Genomic DNA, 17,282 nt, shown 5'->3' with positions numbered 1-17,282 from the left:
AATAACAAAGGAAGAACAGTTTTCCAGATTCCTTTTTTTTTTTTTTTTTTTTTGTTAATTTGCTATAGGGTGCCTGCACTTGCCAGAGGGACAGACAGAGAGAGGGAAAGGAAGAAAACACCCACTGGGGGCGATAGCCATGCTGCAATCTCTTCTCCTCCATTCTCCTCTTGGAGAAGCTGCTAGGTCCAGGACGCGAATGCATAGTTGGCCCTGCGTGATCCAGCTACCTTAACCACTATGCCCCTGGCTGGCCCTACACATTCCTTTGTTAGGTCATCTATTCCCCCGCCATGATGCAAAGGGATGTCTGGACTGACTTAGCAAAGCCCTTTCCACGAAGTGCACTGGGTGCTGCATAAGTTCTGGTCAAGGCAGTGGACATGCTCAAGATTCTCAATGTACATAAATTCACCTTTGCTCAAGAAGCTTTAATTAGGAAGCCATGATGGGTAGCATATATCAACTACATTTAGTCACAATGATTTATTTTAACAACTTTATTGAGCTATCATTTACATACCATAAAATTCATCTGTATTGAGTGATTAAATGATTTTTATTTTATTTATTTATTTTTTAAATTAAGAATCTTTCTTTTAGAACCATTTTATTTAACTTTGTTTATTTATTTTAATTTAACCAGAGAGGGACAGAGTGTGTGAAAGAGAGAGAGGCAAAGGAAGAAAGCAAGCCACCAGGTCCAGGACTCGAACCACAGTCAGCCATGTGGAAGTCCAGCACCCTTAACCACCACACCACCTACAAGCCCCTCAATGATTTGGGCAGCCATCACCACACCATACACATTCGAAACACTTCCATCACCCCAGAAAAAGCCCTCACCCCTGCTACAGCCTTATCCTTACCCTTAACCTCTGGCAGTCACTAGGCTCTCTTAGATACACCTTTTCTGGAGGTCTCATGTAAATTGAACCATATAATGTGTGGTCTTTTGCTCACTTTCACTTGTATAATGCTTTTGAGGTCATCTGTGTTGCAATGTGTATTAGTGCTTTCCTTTTTACAGAGGAATACTGTGCTTTTTTTTTTTTTTGGAGAGGTTTTTGCTATAGGGCGCATGCACTCGCCAGACAGAGAGAGATAGAGAGACAGAAAGCGAGAAATCACCCCCCAGGGGGGATGGCCATGCTGCAATCCCTTCTCCTCCACTCTCCTCTCGGGATCTTGGGCACGCACATACACGCGCCCGACATGAGTTTAAGCCACGGGTCTGGAACTCAAACTGTGGTCTACTACGTGGAGTCCAGTGACATAGCCATTACGCTAATTGCTGGTCCTGGAATACTATGCTATTTTATCAGAAGTCAAGTTCTACAATATTTACCCATTCATCAGTAGATGGACATTGAGTTGTTTGTACCGTTAGCTATCATGAATAGTGCAACAATGAACATTTGTGTACAAGTTTTTATGTAAACATATGTTTCATTTCTCTTGGGTATATACTTGTAGGTGGAATTGCTAGAACACATGGTAGACTTGTGCTTAAACTTTTAAAGAAATTTCCAAACTGTTTTCCAGAATGGCTGCACCATTTTACAATACCACCAGGAATGCATGAGGGTTCTGTTCTCCACATCCTCACCTGCACTTGGTGTTCTCTGTCTTTTTGTTAGTAGCCCTCCTGTGAGTGTGAAGTAGTTTCTCCTTATAGTTTTGATTTGCATTTTCCTAAAGACTCATGCTGTTGGTCAGCTTTTCATGTGCTTATTTGCCATCTGTGTATCTTCTTTGGAGAAATGTCTGCTCAAATATTTTTAAAAATTGGGTTGACATATGGGACCAGCAATTAGTGTAATGGCTATGTTGCTGGACTCCCATGTAGCCAACCACAGTTCAAGTCCCGGACCTGGTGGCTTAAACTCACGCCGGGCGCGCGTGCGTGTGTGCCCAAGATCCTGAGAGGAGAAAAGAGGGAAGGAATTGCATCATGGCCATTCCCCTGGGGGACGATTTCTCGCTTTCTGTCTCTCTGTCTCTCTCTGTCTTTGTGGTGAGCACACGCACTCTATAGCAAAAACCTCTCAGAAAAGAAAAAAAGAAAAAAGAAAGAAAGAAATTGGTTGACATCTTACTTTTGAATTTTTTTAAAGAGAAATTTTTACTATAGGGCATGTGCACTTGCTGGAGAGACAGAGAGACAGAAAGCAAGAAATCACCTCCCGGGGGGATGGCCACACTGTAATCCCTTCTCCTCCATTCTCCTCTTGGGATTTTGAGCACATATACATATGTTCCTGGCATGAGGTTTAAGCTGCCTGGTCCAGGACTCAAACTGCTGTCTACTATGTGGGAGTCCAGCTACGTAACCATTACACCATCTATTAGTCCCCTTACTTTCGAGTTTTTAGGAGTTCTTAGGGATGGCCCTGTAATACAGCAGTTAAGAGCTGTGCAAAAGGAACTGGATCCCACAGGATTGAACGCTGTTTGAATGTTGGCCCAGCAGCTAGAAAATACACTGGGCATGTGTGCATGCAAGGCCAAAATCCTGATGGAGTGACCACTCCCCAGTGAGGGATGCTTGCTCTCTCCCACCCCACACTCTGGCAAGCACACGTAACCTCTGGGGACCAGAAAAAAGAGTTCTTTATGTATTCTGGGTACCCACCCTGTGTTAGATATATCTTTGTGAATGTTTTCTTTCAGTCTGCGGCTTATCTGGTTTGTGTGTGTATGTGTGTGTGTCTAATTTTGCCAGAGAGTGAGTGCACTTGCCAGAGAGCGAGCGTGCACAAAAGAGAGAAAGCACCCCTGATGGGCGTGGTTGCACCACAACCCCTTCTCCTCCATTTCTCCCTCCTTTCAGGATTGTGGGCACACTCGTACATGTGCCTAAAATGTTCAGAGAGGTCTCCGACCTTGAGTGGGAGTCTTCCCACGTGGGTCAGCCTCACAGAGCATTGCGTTTTATTGGTGCACCACTATCTGGTCCCAGTTCTGCTGTTTTCTCCTGAGCATTCCTGAAGTTTTATATACATACGTATGTGTGTGTAAATAAATAAATATATATATTTATACACACACAAACATGCATACACATACATGCATACACACATACATATATACATATACACACGTATATAACTTACATATTTGTATATGTCCATCATATTTGGACAATATGATATATATATCTCATATATATATATATATATCTCATATATATATATATGACTTTATATATACACACACAATAGGATTATATATACACAATATGATTGTATGTATTTATATAAAATCATACTATCCAAAATAAATATAAACTTTTTCTTTCAGTCTGAATTTGTGTTTTCTTTTTCCTTTCAGTTGCACTAAACCACCAAAAGTCAATGAGGGTACCAGTTGTTCTAGATACTAAGTTGTCAGCACTTAGTATTTTCTGTCTTTTTGACATAGCCTTCCTGTGAGTGTAAAGTAGTACCTTACTGTGGTTGCAATTTGCATTTCTCTAAAGGCTAATATATCAAACATCTTTTCACGTGCTTATTAGTCATTTGTATGTCTCTTTGGTGAAATGTCTATTTAAATCTTTTGCCCATTTAAAAAATTAGGTTACTTATCTTTTTGTTATGAATTATTAAGAATTCCTTAAATATAAATCCATTGTCAGATATCTGACTTGCAAATATTTTGTCCTAAACTATAGGCATCTGGCAGTTCCTTGATGGTGTCCTTTGAAACACAAAACTTTCAGATTTTGATGAAACCCAATTTATATTCCTGTGTCTTATGCTTTTGGTGCCATAATCTAAGAAGACTTTGCCTAAGCCAGAATCATAAAGATTTACCCTTATGTTTTCTTCTAAAAATTTTATGTAAGTCTCACATTAGAAATATAACTTATTTGGTGGAACCAGCAGTTAGCGTAATGACTATGTTGCTGGACTTCCATGTAGTCGACTGCAATTTGAGTCCCGTACCCGGTGGCTTAAACTCACGCTGGGCGCATGTGCGTGCGTGCCCACGATCCTGAGAGGAGAATGCAGCCTGGCCAACCCCCCTGGGGGGTGATTTCTCGCTTTCTGTCTCTCTGTCTCTTTCTGTCTGGCGAGCGCACGTGCTCTATAGCAAAAACCTCTCCAAATATTAAAAAAAAAAAAAAAGAAAAGAAATATAACCTATTTGGAGTTAATATTCATATGGTATATAAAAAGGGATTCGACTACATTCTTTTTATTTATCTTTTTGTTGAGAGGATTTTTGCTATAGGGCACATGCGCTTACCAGAAAGACAGAGAGAGACAGAGAGACAGACAGTGAGAAATCACTCCCCAGGGGAGATGGCCATGCCACAATACCTTCTCCTCCACTCTCCTCTTGGGATCTTGAGCATGCACACACACGTGCCCGGCGTGAGATTAAGCCACTGGGTCTGAGACTCGAACTGTAGTCAACTACATGGGAGTCCAGTGACTAGTATAGCCATTACACTATCCGCTGGTCCCTCAACTATATTCTTTTGAATGTGGATATCCACGTATCTGAGCACCATTTCTTAAAAAGGCTGTTCTTGGGGCCAGCAGGTGGCATGGTGGTTAAGGCACTGGACTCCCACATGACCAACTGCAGTCCAAGTTCTGGATCTGGAGACTTGCTTTTCTACTTTCCCTTTCTCTCTCTCTGGTCAAATTAAAACAAATAATAATGATGGTAATAAATGAAAGAAAATAATTCTAGTTTTTTGGCTATAGGGCACGCGCACTCACCAGAAAGACAGAGAGAGACAGAGAGACAGAAAGCAAGAAATCACCCCCAGGGAGGATGGCCATGCCCCAAACCCTTCTCCTCCGTTCTCCTCTCGAGATCTTGGGCACACATGCACACGCACCCAGCATGAGTTTAAGCCACCAGGTCCAGGACTCAAACTGCAATCGACTACATGGGAATCCAGCGACATAGCCATTATGCCAACTGCTGGTCCTGAAATAAAATAATTCTTAAAAAAAAAAAAGGGCTATTCTTGGACCAGCAGGTGGTGTGGAGATTAAAATGGCTGGATCCCACATGACCGACATTGCAGTTCAGGTCCCAAACCCAGCCTCTTGGAAAAACACAAGTGTGTGTGTCTGCGCATCCAAAATCCCAAGGACAGAACAGAGGAGAAGGGATAGTGACATGGCCATCCCCCTGGGGGTATTTCTCACTTTCCATATTTCTCTCCTTCTCTGTCTCTCTCTCTCTAGCAGCACATGTGCCCTATAGCCAAAAAAAAAAAAAAGACGATTCTTTCCTCCATTGAGTTTTCTTGGCAATCAATGAGCTAAACTTTTGCTTATAATTTTTGCATTTCTGTTCATGATACTGGTCTCAATTTTCTTTTCTTACAATGTCTTTGTCTGGTTTTGGTATGAAAGTAATACTGACCATATAGAATGAGTAGGGAAAAATTCCCTGATCTTCAATTTTCTAGAAAAGTTTACATTGTTTTTTTTTTCCTTAGTGTTTAGTAAAATTCAATACAAAACCCATCTGGGTCTGTGGGTCTTCTCAATGGGAAGATTTTAGCTACTAAGTCAATTCTTTAATAGGCATGAAAGGTCTTCCTAATGTTTATGGAAAATGTGTATTATAAAAAAGCTAGGGCTAGGGACCAGCAGATGGCATAATGGTTACATTGCTGGACTCCTACATGGCTAACTGTGGTTTGAGTCCCAGACCTGGTGGCTTGAAACTCACACTGGGCACATGTGCATGTGTGCCCAAAGTCCTAAGAGGAAGTGAAGAAGAGATGCATTGTGGCCATCCCCCCTGGAGGAGTGATTTCTCACTTTCTATCTCTCTGTCTCTCCGGTGAGTGTGTGTACCCTACAGCAAACATCTCTTTAAAAAAAAAAAAAAAAAACAACTAGGGCTGGCCCTATAACCTGGTGGTTAAGGAAAGCTGGATCCTACATGACTGACCAGGGTCAGTTCAAATTTTGGCCTCAGTGGCTTGAAAAACATGCCGTGTGTGTGTGTGTGTGTGTGTGTGTGTGTGTGTGTGTGTGTGTGTCTGTGTGAGTCTGTGTACATACCCCCAATCCCAGACAGGCTGGAGAAATGGAGAAGGGATTGTGGCATGACTATGCCCCACTGGGGGATGCTTTCTATCCTCAACTTCTCTCTCTGGTGGGCACACATGCCCTCTGTAAACTTAATAATAATAATAACAACTATACATGGATTTCAAAAATTTTTGCACCAACATAAACTCATACCTTAATTCCATTTTACTGCAACTTTTTTGGAATTCTTCATATATAAAGCTATTCAAGTTAGCTATTTTTTCTTTAATGAGCTTTGATTCATTGATTTCTTTCTCTCCCTCTCTCTCTCTCCCCCTCCCTCCCTCACTCTCTCTCTCTCTCTTTTTTTTTTTTTTAGAGAGAGAGATTTGCTTTGAGGGCATGTTCACTCGCCAGAGAGACAGAAAGAGAGTGATGGTGGACTCAATGCCGCAATCCTCCAGCCTCCACTGGTTTTTGCCGTAGGGCAGGTGTCACCACACCCAACTTGCCAGAGAGACAGAGACACGGAAAGTGAGAAATCACCTGCCAGGAGGGATGGCCACGCTGCAATCCCTTCTCCATTCTCTTCTCGGGATTTTGGGCATGCACAAGGACCCAGCATCAGTTTCAAACTGTCAGGTCTGGGACTTGAACTGAGGTCAGCCATGTGGGAGTCTAGCACCTTCTCCAAATACAGAAACATCTTGATCTTACTTTCATTTCAATGATTATTTTCCCCAGATAAGAACACCATTTTTATTCTTCAGTATTTAAATGATGTTGCTCCACTGTCTTTTTTTTTTAGAGAGAGATTTTTGCTATAGGGTTTGTATGGTCACCAGAGAGACAGAGAGGGAGAAAGTGAGGAGCTGCCAGGCCTAGGATTCGAACCACAGCCAGCCATGTCAAGTCCAGTGCCTTAATCACTACACCACCTGCACCTCCCCACCCCAACTATATTATTGTTTGCATTGTTTCTGGTAAGAAATCTGCTGTCAGGACCAGCAGATGGTATAATGGTTATATTGCTGGCTTCCAATATGGTCAACTAAGGTTCAAGTCCCAGATCCAGACGCTTGACTCTCACGCTAGGCGTGCATATGTGTGTGTGTGTGTGCCCAAAATCCTGAGAGGAAAATGGAGAAGGGACTGCGGCATGGCCATCCCCCCTGAATTGTGATTTCTCACTTCCTATTTCTCTGACTCTTTGTCTCCCTAGCAAGCACACATGCCCAATAGCAAAACTCTCTCTTTAAAAAAAAAAAAAAAAAATGGGACCAGCAGTCAGCACAATGGCTATGTCACTGGACTCCCATGTAGTCAACCATGGTTCGAGTCCCAGACCCAGTGGCTTAAACTCATGACAGGCACGTGTGCGTGTGTGCCCAAGATTCTGAGAGGAGAACACAGGAGAAAGGATTGTGGCATGGGGGGTGATTTCTCGCTTTCTGTCTCTCTCTCTCTCTGTCTTTCTGGCGAGTGCGCACGCCCTATAGCAAAAACCTCTCCAAAAAAAAAAAAAATCTGTCATCCTTATTTTGTTTCTCTGTACAAACCTGTCCTTTCCTTTGGTTGCTTTTGTCTTTATCAAGTTTGAGCAACTTGATTATGTGATATAGTGTCATTTTCTTTGTAGTTCTTATGTTCGAGGAGTCACTGAGTGTCTCACATCTTTGGGTTTATAGTTTTTATCAAATTTGGGGATTTTTTAGCCATTATTTCTTTCGATAATTTCTCTGACATAGCCTCTCCCATGTTGTCCCACTATTCATTGGTTTGTCTTCCTTCCTTCTTTTTTTCTTTCCTTTTTCTTTTTTTCTTTTTTTCTTCTTTTCTTCTCTCACTGTCTCATTTTGGATGGCTTTACATCTTCTGCAATGTTCAGTCTGTCGTGGGTCATAGCCAATGTACCTTTTAGTTTATGTATTGTAGTTTTCATCTCTAGGAATTCAACTTTGCTCTTTTTTATATCTTCGAGTCTCTACTTGACTTTTGAATACATGGACAACAGTTAGAACAACTTTTTAAATATCCTTTACTGCTAATTTTAACATCTGCGTCCAGTCTGGATTGGTCTCAATCGACTGATTTTATTCCTCATTATGGACCACATTTTCCTGCATTCTTTGCATGCCTAGTAATCTTTGATTGGAGGCCAGATATTGTAAGTTTTACCTTGCTGGGCGCTGGATATTTTGGAATTCCTATAAATATTCTTGAGTTTTGTCGTGGGGCACAGTTAAGTTACTTGGAGACAGTTTGATCTTTCTGGATCTTGTTTTTATGATTTATTAGACAGAATCTGGAGGAGAGTTCCATCTAATACCAGTTACTTCTCTTTACTGAGGCAAGACCCTTCTGAGAACGCTGCCCAGGTGCCTGTGACTTCAGAGCTTTCCCTGCCTGGCTGGTGGGAACAAGCACTACCGGGTCCTGCACGGGCCCCAGGCCCTGACCCCTGACCCCTGACCCCTGACATTCTCCCAGGTGATTCTTCCCAGGCTCTCGTGAACTGTCCCAGCGTGCACGTGCTGATGGAAGCTTTGCTAAATCCTCTGGGGGTCGCTGCAGACCTCTAGGGTCCCCTTTCTATGCAGCCCTCTCAGCTTTACTCTTGTGTCCTTTGAACTCTCAAACCCCACTGTGTGTCTCTTCCCTCAGATTCTCAGCTTTCCTCTCTCTCTCTAAAATTTTACTAGAGATCGTGTGCCTATACCAGAGAGAAACAGACAGAAAAAGAGAGAGAGGGAAAGTGAGAGAGCCTCTCCCCGCCTCCGACCCCCAGCCACGCATGGAAGATGGCCATGCTGCAACCCCTTCTCCTCCATCTCTCCTCCTTCCAGGATTTTGGGTACTCATGTATGTGTGCCCAGCATGTTTCTCAAGCCACCAGATCTGGGACTTGAACCACATAGTTAGCCATGTGGAATCTAGCCACCTTAACCGCCATGCCACCGGCTCACCCACCGCTCTTTTTCTCACTGAGAGATTTTCTGAGCTCTGCCTCAGTCCTCTTGCACCCAGTTCTACACATTCTCTCAGAGCAGTAGCCTAGGCAGTAGTAGAGTCCACGCCATTTGTTTTCCATCTGTCAAAGGTCACTGTCTTTGGTTACCTGATATCCAGGATCTTGAAACTCATCACATTTATTACATTTTGTTTTCATTTTTGGTTGTTTCAAGTAGAGGGTAAATCAGTCACAGTTATTCTATTTTTTTTTTTTAGAGGTTTTTGCCATAGGGCGCATGTGCTTCTGGCGAGAGAGAGAGACAGAGACAGTAAGAGGGAGGGTGAGAAATCACCCCCGAGGGAGTACGGCCACACCACAGTCCCTTCTCCTCCATTCTTCTCCTGGAGTCTTCGGCACACACACACGTATGCCTGGCATGATTTTCAAGCCATGGTCCAGGACTCAAACTGCAGTCTACCATGTGAGAGTCCAGCGGCATAACCTTGCCACCTGCTGGCCCCAGTTATTCTATTAATACCTTCATATAGAAGTTGGTCAGACTGCATTGGTTTTTAATAGTACATTTGGTATCTTTTCTTTCAAATCAAAGTTACTTCCAGTGTTTGCCAACATGTCTCCTTTTTGAAAGTGACATGGAGGGGCAGACCACGAAGCTTAGACAGAAATACTGGTCAGTGGTTCTTGCTGGCCTGCTTCTTTGTGCTAAGTATTCAGAAACCCAGTGACTGTCCAATTTCTCTGTAAGTCCAGAAGCCTGACCCAAAGCCCAGCATCAGCTCCGGGAGCTCAGGGCTGGTCATCCTCCTTGCCCTCTCCATCAGCCATCCTGCCTCCACCCACAATCCCCAGGCCACTTCCCCCATATGGCTTATCATTCTTTTCTGCCAGGCCTCCACCACCTCCGCCTACCCCAGCAGGGCCCAGCACACCAGTGCTGAGTGACTCCAAGGGACAGTGGTAACCTCTCCTTGAGCATTGTCCTCCTCCAGGAGCTGCCTGCAGCCCGAGGGGCCCCAGGGCCTGGAGTGGTAGATAGCCTTGGAACAGCTGATTCTAAAGACATCTGTACATCCTCTCAGCACACCTTTAGTGGGCACCAGCTGTATGCCAGCCATGTGCCCAGTGTGGGACAGAGCCCATCCCACCCCTGGATCAACAGTGTCTGCCAGGATGAGGGCTCTGAGAGAGCCCCAGAACCTGCTCACTGTGGGTGCTGCCCCCCACAACCTGGCCTGCCTGGGACTGGGGTATATGGCAAGTGAGCCCACTGAGGCTGGTCTGCAAGGGGAGTCTATCCAGAGAGTGCGGGTGACAGGCCAGTGCAAAGATGGAGCCTGGGTGCCCTGAGGCCCAGAACTGGAGATTTAGGGTATAGAACTTGAGGTGAGGGGGGCAGACGTGTCAGGGTGAGCGTAGGCAGCATCAGGAGTCCATGGCCAGGAGGAGAGAGGCAGAGACTAGAGAGACAAAAGGAGGATGAGGTGGGCCCTCACCAAGTCCTGGCCACAACTGAACAACGCATCACAAATACCCCCCACGCTGAGCCCCCTGCCCCTAGGCAGGTCTAGGTAAGACCCAAGCCACGTCTGCAGTTCCTTGCAGTCTAAGGGGCTTGCTTCCTGCTTTTCTTCCCTTCTAAAAGGTGAGAGCGGCCGGGTTCTGAAGATCTCAGCAGGAGTCAGATATGTGCAGCTCCCAGCCTACTCCAAGATCAGCTTTTTCAAAGTGGATGAAGATAACCGAGTGGCGCCCACCCCAACCCCATTGTGAGTAGGGGTGACACCAGAGGTGCCCTGGGTGGGGTGGGGGCATGAGGTCTCTCCCCAGACTTGAGGAGGAATCAGCCAAAATGCCCTCTCTACCCAGAGCACTCCCCTCATCTCTCCCTTGCTCCCGTTGCCCTCACACTCCCCACAAGCCAGGACACAGCGGTGACCAGCTGGACATGAGCTGCCTGGACCAGCGATGGGGAAGACAGAAACAAAAGCAATGCCAGTTGACAAGGGTCAAGGAGGAAAGGGGGAGCCAGACGGAATGCTGGGATGGAGAGTCGGGCAGCAGGGACAGGGATGACCTGACTGGCTCTCCCTCCCATCCCCTCCTTCCTCATCATGTTCAAAAATTATGTCATGGATTCAGGAGTAAGAAGTGTGTGTCTCCTCTCGGTACATTAATCTTCATCTAGTTGTTCTTCAGATCAGTCATGATAAAGCTTGCCCATGCCCAGAGCTGAGAGACCTGTCCGAGGTCCGTGGTGGTCTCTCTCAGGGTCTTCTGCCCCATCTTAATCCCCTCTTAATCCCCAGGGCTCACTTGCAGCTTTTGTGGGAAAATACTCCAGGCCTGAGCACAGATCAGCTTCCCATTTCTCGCTAATTATGTGCGAAGGAAGTTAAGGGTCCTTAAAAATGCTTTTCAAGTTAAGCTTCTACCTGTTGGGTTAGCGTTGAGTTCATTGAGATCATATTCGTTCCCTTTTCCTTTTCCCCTGAAGACTGGTTATGACAAGTGAAATCTTCAATGTTTGTTCCAAGGGATGGCTCGCTCAGAGTTCAGTATCTGATACTTCTGTGGCCCCTCTCGGCTTCTGAGGCAGCCCCTGGGTCAGCCCTGGACCGTCCTGCTCCCCTCCAGCCCTCAGTGTGGTGTTGGGGATGAGCAGTCAAACTCACGCTGCTGTCTTCCATAGTGGGTTCGAGTGCATCACCTATCCCTTGTCCAGCCCCACATCTGGGAGGCAGGAGCCCAGAGCGACTGTCAGACGTGCTGCAGCTGACTCGCCGTGCCCCGAGGGAAGCCTGGAGCCAGCTCTGGATTCCAGCACCTTCCAAGGCCAGAGAGACACCCCTTGCAGCCTGCCTGGTGAGTAGAGTTAACAGGCCGGTCAGTGAGGGGAGGCAACAGCAGTCATGGGTGCATGAGAGAATAAGGGCCCAGACCTGCCACGAAGAAAATAAGTGGTCCCCTGAGAGCTCCGGGCAGCAGGCCTGGCAAAGACAGGAAGTCTGGGGAGTGGGCTGAGGCCTGGGCAGGCCTCTGGGGGAGGGCAAGCAGGACCCCCTCTGCTGGGCTGGTCACCATGGCATCATGTTAAAAGGCAGGTGGGAGCTATCAGAGCTACAGGGATGGCCCCAACCTGTGTTTGTACGGGAAAAACCCTACGCAGGGGAATGAGCCCGGGTGGGTTGAGGCCACACATCCACTGCTCTCAGCCTCTCTGGCCATCTTGTTCATCAGCAGCGAGCATGGCAGGGGCCCAGCCCCCAGTGGATCCTCTCAGGGCTGCGTTTCTGGGTCTGTCAGTCCAAGGGCCAAGCCTGGGGAGCAGCAAACCCACCAAGGCTGGGAGGCCTATGGTCAGCATAGACATGATGCCTGATCACTTCTGCTGCCTTCGATCCCACCACCCAAGCCACCGTGTCTATGGAAAGCCGTGGCCCTGACTGGGCCCATGTGTTGGCCAAATTTTCCAACTGGTCCCACGTCTGTGTGTGATTGGCTGGTGTTTCTGCATGGAGGTGTGGCTTAGGTGCCCAGGCAAAGCCCTCCCCTCCGCCCGCTGCTAGGCTCAGACAAGTGAGAACTGTTTGGTAGACTGTGAAGCTTGGCTTTAACCACAGATTAGCCTGGAATTGTTCATGGCAGCCTGGTGCTGAAGCTCTGGAGTTGAATCAGAGTTTAATCGCTGGAGTTTATTGTGCTCGGAGATAGTAAATCCTCCCATATAACTCGATACGTTGTAAATACATGTTTTGCATCTTAATGCAGGAAGAGGGGAAAACCTTGATGGCCATTTGTGTTAAGGACCAAACTGAGCACTGCTCTGGAGGGTGAGAGAGGGGCCATGCCCCTGGGATAGGTCCTGCCGAAGCCCTGCATCCCCCATCCTTCTAGACCTGTGGAGAAGAGCCAGAAAGCTCAATAAGCCCTGCTGGGCAAGGTCATGCACTTTGGGTGTGGAAACTGCACCCTTCTGCAGCCCCTGGGCTGGGCTGACAGCTGGCGTCCCCTATCCCTCACTGAACCCTGGGCACTGCCGGGGGTGACAGGGCACCGACTGCAGGTCTCCCGATCACAGAGCAAATAGGGCTGTGGGTCTGCCTTTGCAGGAGAGGGGACCTTTTCTCTGATAAAATGAGGATTTCTCCAAATAACATTCGTAAGAAAGGCAGCAAAAACCATGCTCATGAATTATTTTTCATACAAAAGAATATGAAGTGCCGTCTTGTGCAGGAGGAAGGGGGGGGAAGAGGGCCCCCAGTTCTTTCCTTTTCGGGGGGCTCCAAGGCCAAGGGGGCAGGAGGACCCCGGGCACCTTGTGCAGGGAAGCCAAGCTGGTCAAGCCTGAAGGTACCTCAGGTCCGGCCGGACCACAGGGGGCCTGGCTACATTCCCCCTTTGTCTGCCTTCACCTCAGTTTATAGAAGCAATTTTATACCGCATCGGCAGAATGCTTCTCATATTTCTCTGTAAAAATACCCACTCGGCGCCACGCCTTTCACTTGGAGAGATTTTCAGAGCCAAGTAACGAGGTCTCGATTGAAACCAGGCCCCGGGAATGCAAGACTCGCTTAACACCCTCCCATGGGGCAGACTCCACGGCCGAGACTGCATTTTGATTGTCGTTGCGACGTGAGCACCTCCTGCCAGCAGCATGGCCCCACTGGACACAGGGTCCCTAAGTGTCTGTCCCACACCCCACTCAGGGGACCTGCCTGGCAGCGGCTCACTCGTGGGCACCACACTCCAACTTGTTTCCAGTTGCCATGACCATCTGCAGATGCTCCAGGTGAAAAAGAAATGGCCTTCGAAGAAACGCAGAGGAAAGGGCTTCTCTTTTTGTAGTAAATACTGGGCTTGGACCCTAAACACCTGGAATCTGGCACCTTTGAGCAGCGTGGCTCTCCGATGGCACAGTCCTGCTGGCATCACCAGCTTGTCTCCGGGTTCCTCAGTGGTGGCGGTGGTGGTGGTTACCATAACAACAGAGAGTCATCAGCTAGATCTCCAAGTGGATCCTCCCAGGACCAAGGATTAGGTTGTGCACCTCAAAAACGCTTCTGAGTTTAAGTAAGTGTCCCGGGTTGCTGCAGGTTGTGTGGGAGATCGGTCTGTGGCAGGAATGTCACAGGCACCAGCCTGGAGTGGACACTGAGGGTCGGGGCCGAGGTGTGGGTCACTGCTCAGTGACCAGTGAGGGCTCCCTCTCCTCTCTGCTCTCTCTTTTAGTCTATCTTTTCAGACCCCATTTCAGACAGATCGATCAGACTTACTGTCTCCCAGCCATGATCTGATTGAATTGTTAGTCCCTTCTGTTCGTGAATGTTTTCTTGCCGTTGCCACCTCCTACCGAAAGTCTATCCCTTCAGAGCACTCAAGGACATTGGGGGATTGTCCTGTCCTGTGTGGGGAGCAGCAGAGTGCCAGGCAGAAGTCCCCTCCCATCACCTCAGTCTCTGGTCCATGCTCCCACCCAGCCTTCAAGCCTTCAAACAGGTCGTCTGTCTTCCTCAGGCATTCGGCAAAAAGTAAACGATGCCGCTGAGAAACTTCAGTCCCGTCCTGGTTAGGGTGGCGTTCATCCGTAAGAGAAAGCTGAAATCATACATAACAGTTTAGAAAAAGCAGGGGCCAGTGGGTGGCATGGTGGTTGAGGTGCTGGACTCCCACGTGGCTGGCCACGGTTCGAGTCCTGAACCTGGTGGCTTGCTTTCTCACTTTCCCCCTTTCTCTCTCTGTGTGTGTCTCTCTCTGGTCAGATTAAAAAATAATAATAATAATAAATAAAATCTAATAAATATATTAGAAAAAAGAATAAACAGCAGTTGCTTTGTGCCTGTGTGTCAGGGACCCAGCCCTGTCTACCTTGGCCTGCCAGGCATTACCCAGGCTGTGCCCTCCCTCAGTCAGCAGGAGAGAGGGGAGGCCCAGCCCACCATGCTTCCACTGACCTGCGGAGGAACTGACAGGGTAGGTGTGTGCTCAGCCGCAGTGAGCCCCTTGTACTGAGCAGGACCCTGCAAACGCCGGAGCAGAGGTGCTGTACTCCCACGTGGCTGGCCACGGTTCGAGTCCTGAACCTGGTGGCTTGCTTTCTCACTTTCCCCCTTTCTCTCTCTGTGTGTGTCTCTCTCTGGTCAGATTAAAAAATAATAATAATAATAAATAAAATCTAATAAATATATTAGAAAAAAGAATAAACAGCAGTTGCTTTGTGCCTGTGTGTCAGGGACCCAGCCCTGTCTACCTTGGCCTGCCAGGCATTACCCAGGCTGTGCCCTCCCTCAGTCAGCAGGAGAGAGGGGAGGCCCAGCCCACCATGCTTCCACTGACCTGCGGAGGAACTGACAGGGTAGGTGTGTGCTCAGCCGCAGTGAGCCCCTTGTACTGAGCAGGACCCTGCAAACGCCGGAGCAGGATGCTGGAGCCAGTTTTTTAATCTGTTATCCTGAAAGAAAGCAGAAAATATGGTATTCTGAAGCAGTCCCCACATGTACAGAGAGGAGAAGGGTGGTATGACATCCCCCCTGGGGGCTGATTTCTCATTTTCCCTCAAACTGGCCATTTCCCTGGCGAGTACCCATGCCCTATGGCAAAAATCTAAAAAAAAAAAAAAAAAAAAAAAAAAAGATTAAGGCCAGAAAAGTGCTCAGGTGATGGTCTCTGTTAAAGCTATTTATGGTGACTCCTGAGTGGGGCAAACCGAGTCCTGTGCACCCCGGACAGACTCTCTCAAGTCCAGGAGTCCCTCTCACCCAGTCACACGCGCTGTAAGCACCCACCCATGGCCAAATGCCACAACTGCAGCACAGCCATCAGCCAGGACAGTTCTCTCGGTTTCCCCTGGTCACTCCTCTTTGGCCTGCTGAGCCAGACCCGGCACCACACACACAAGTGCACGCTGCGTTTGTTTTCATCCTGGGCCCTGCGTGCCCTTGGGATGAGGTGTGGCTGCTTTAACAAACAGCACGACGCGGCTTCTACTCCATCTGTTTACTTTTCACTCATGTAAAAGCTCACAGGGGGCAGGAGGTTCCTCCCCAGTCACCAGAGACTCCAGGTTTGTTTATTTGTTTGTTTTTTACTTCCTAATCTGCTACTCTGTCATCTTAATGTTCCACCTCATGGTCCCAGTTGGCTGCACAAGCTCTAGCCATCATGCCCCTGTTCCAGCTAGCAGGAAGGCAGAAGCACAGGGGTGAGAAAAAGAGCCCTTCCTCTCTATATAAGCTTCCTGGAGGTGCCACACCCACTGCCACCCACACCTCATTGCACATAAATTGGCTACATGACCACACAGGCCACACAGAGACAAAAGGTGCAGTGTGTTGGCAAGGACCAGGTTCTGTTACCACAAGAAGAGAGAGTGAGTACTGCAGTTTAACCAGTCTTTGCCAAGTAGAAACCCTGTCGTCATCATACACCTGCTGGGCCCCCGCCGGGTGCACAGATGAACGCCGAACGTCAGGGCAGGGACAGAGGGCAAGGCTCTGGGCCTCCAGCTGCCTCTACAGGTGAACCTGGGGAGCCAGCAGCTGCACCTTCGCGCTGCATCTTTAAGGAAGTGCGTGAGGGTTGCCCTGTCTGTGACCCCCACGATGCTCTGCAATCTCACCCTCAAGTGCCACAGGACCATAAAGCTGTGATTAATAGGTTTGCCAATTTTGCAATTACGACCTGGGGCTGGTGGTGAACATGCTGGTTCTGTTAGACCAACGGGAAGTGTGGGAGAGCTCGCCGTGCTAAGAGGATCTCGCAGTCTGGGGCACAGCGCCATTAAGGCAGGATAATGAGGTGTCCCCAGAGATCTGTACTCACGTGACACCCCACTGAGGCCTGGCTGGCTTTACTAGCGACATTGGTTCCTGGGATTGTGCTGGGTGCAGGCATGGTGTAGTGGGCTGGGCCCTGGCCTGCCCGACAGTGGGGGTGTACTGCCTGCTGTGCGAGCACACACTAGAAGAGCACACGTTCGTCCAACAGAATGTTCTTACACACTCTGAGCAGTTAGGGGTTTCCATTCTCAGAAGCAGCCAGAGCAGGGCCAGGAGGTGGGGTGGGGGGGCGGGCAGTGGAGGAGAGGAGGGAGGAGAGGAGGGCTCTGAGTCCGCCTTGGAGACAAGCACCGTGCATGACTCAGACCTAAAATTGAAGCAGAGCAGGCGTTGGCTTACATTTTAAAGCAATTATCGATGTTTCAACGTGTTCCTGAGGCTCGTGTGCCGACAGCCAGGGGTAGGTGGAACACCTTCCCAGCGAGTGGGAGCAGCCCTGCCCCCGCGGCCCAAGCTCCGCAC

At 48.0% G+C, this 17,282-nt stretch overlaps 1 protein-coding gene across 3 annotated transcripts in view; it reads left to right on the top strand.

Moving 5' to 3' along the window:
- MORN1 (MORN repeat containing 1) overlaps positions 1 to 17,282 on the top strand; it is an 80,634-nt gene that overhangs the window by 24,575 nt on the left and 38,777 nt on the right. For 2 of the 3 annotated variants that reach the window (XM_006161166.3, XM_006161167.3), the window contains exons 9-10: positions 10,628 to 10,751; positions 11,675 to 11,847. In XM_006161166.3, coding sequence (XP_006161228.1) covers positions 10,628 to 10,751; positions 11,675 to 11,847 — 297 coding nt within the window. Of the gene's footprint in view, positions 1 to 10,627; positions 10,752 to 11,674; positions 11,848 to 12,222; positions 12,779 to 17,282 lie in introns of those variants that run through there. The other variant, XM_006161168.3, reaches the window with a different exon arrangement.

Source organism: Tupaia chinensis, unplaced genomic scaffold (genome assembly GCF_000334495.1).
Source record: "Tupaia chinensis unplaced genomic scaffold, TupChi_1.0 Scaffold138365_1, whole genome shotgun sequence".
NCBI classification, from domain to species: domain Eukaryota; kingdom Metazoa; phylum Chordata; class Mammalia; order Scandentia; family Tupaiidae; genus Tupaia; species Tupaia belangeri.
The sequence above is the reverse complement of the archived record's forward strand: the minus strand, read 5'-3'. Positions and strand labels throughout refer to the sequence as shown.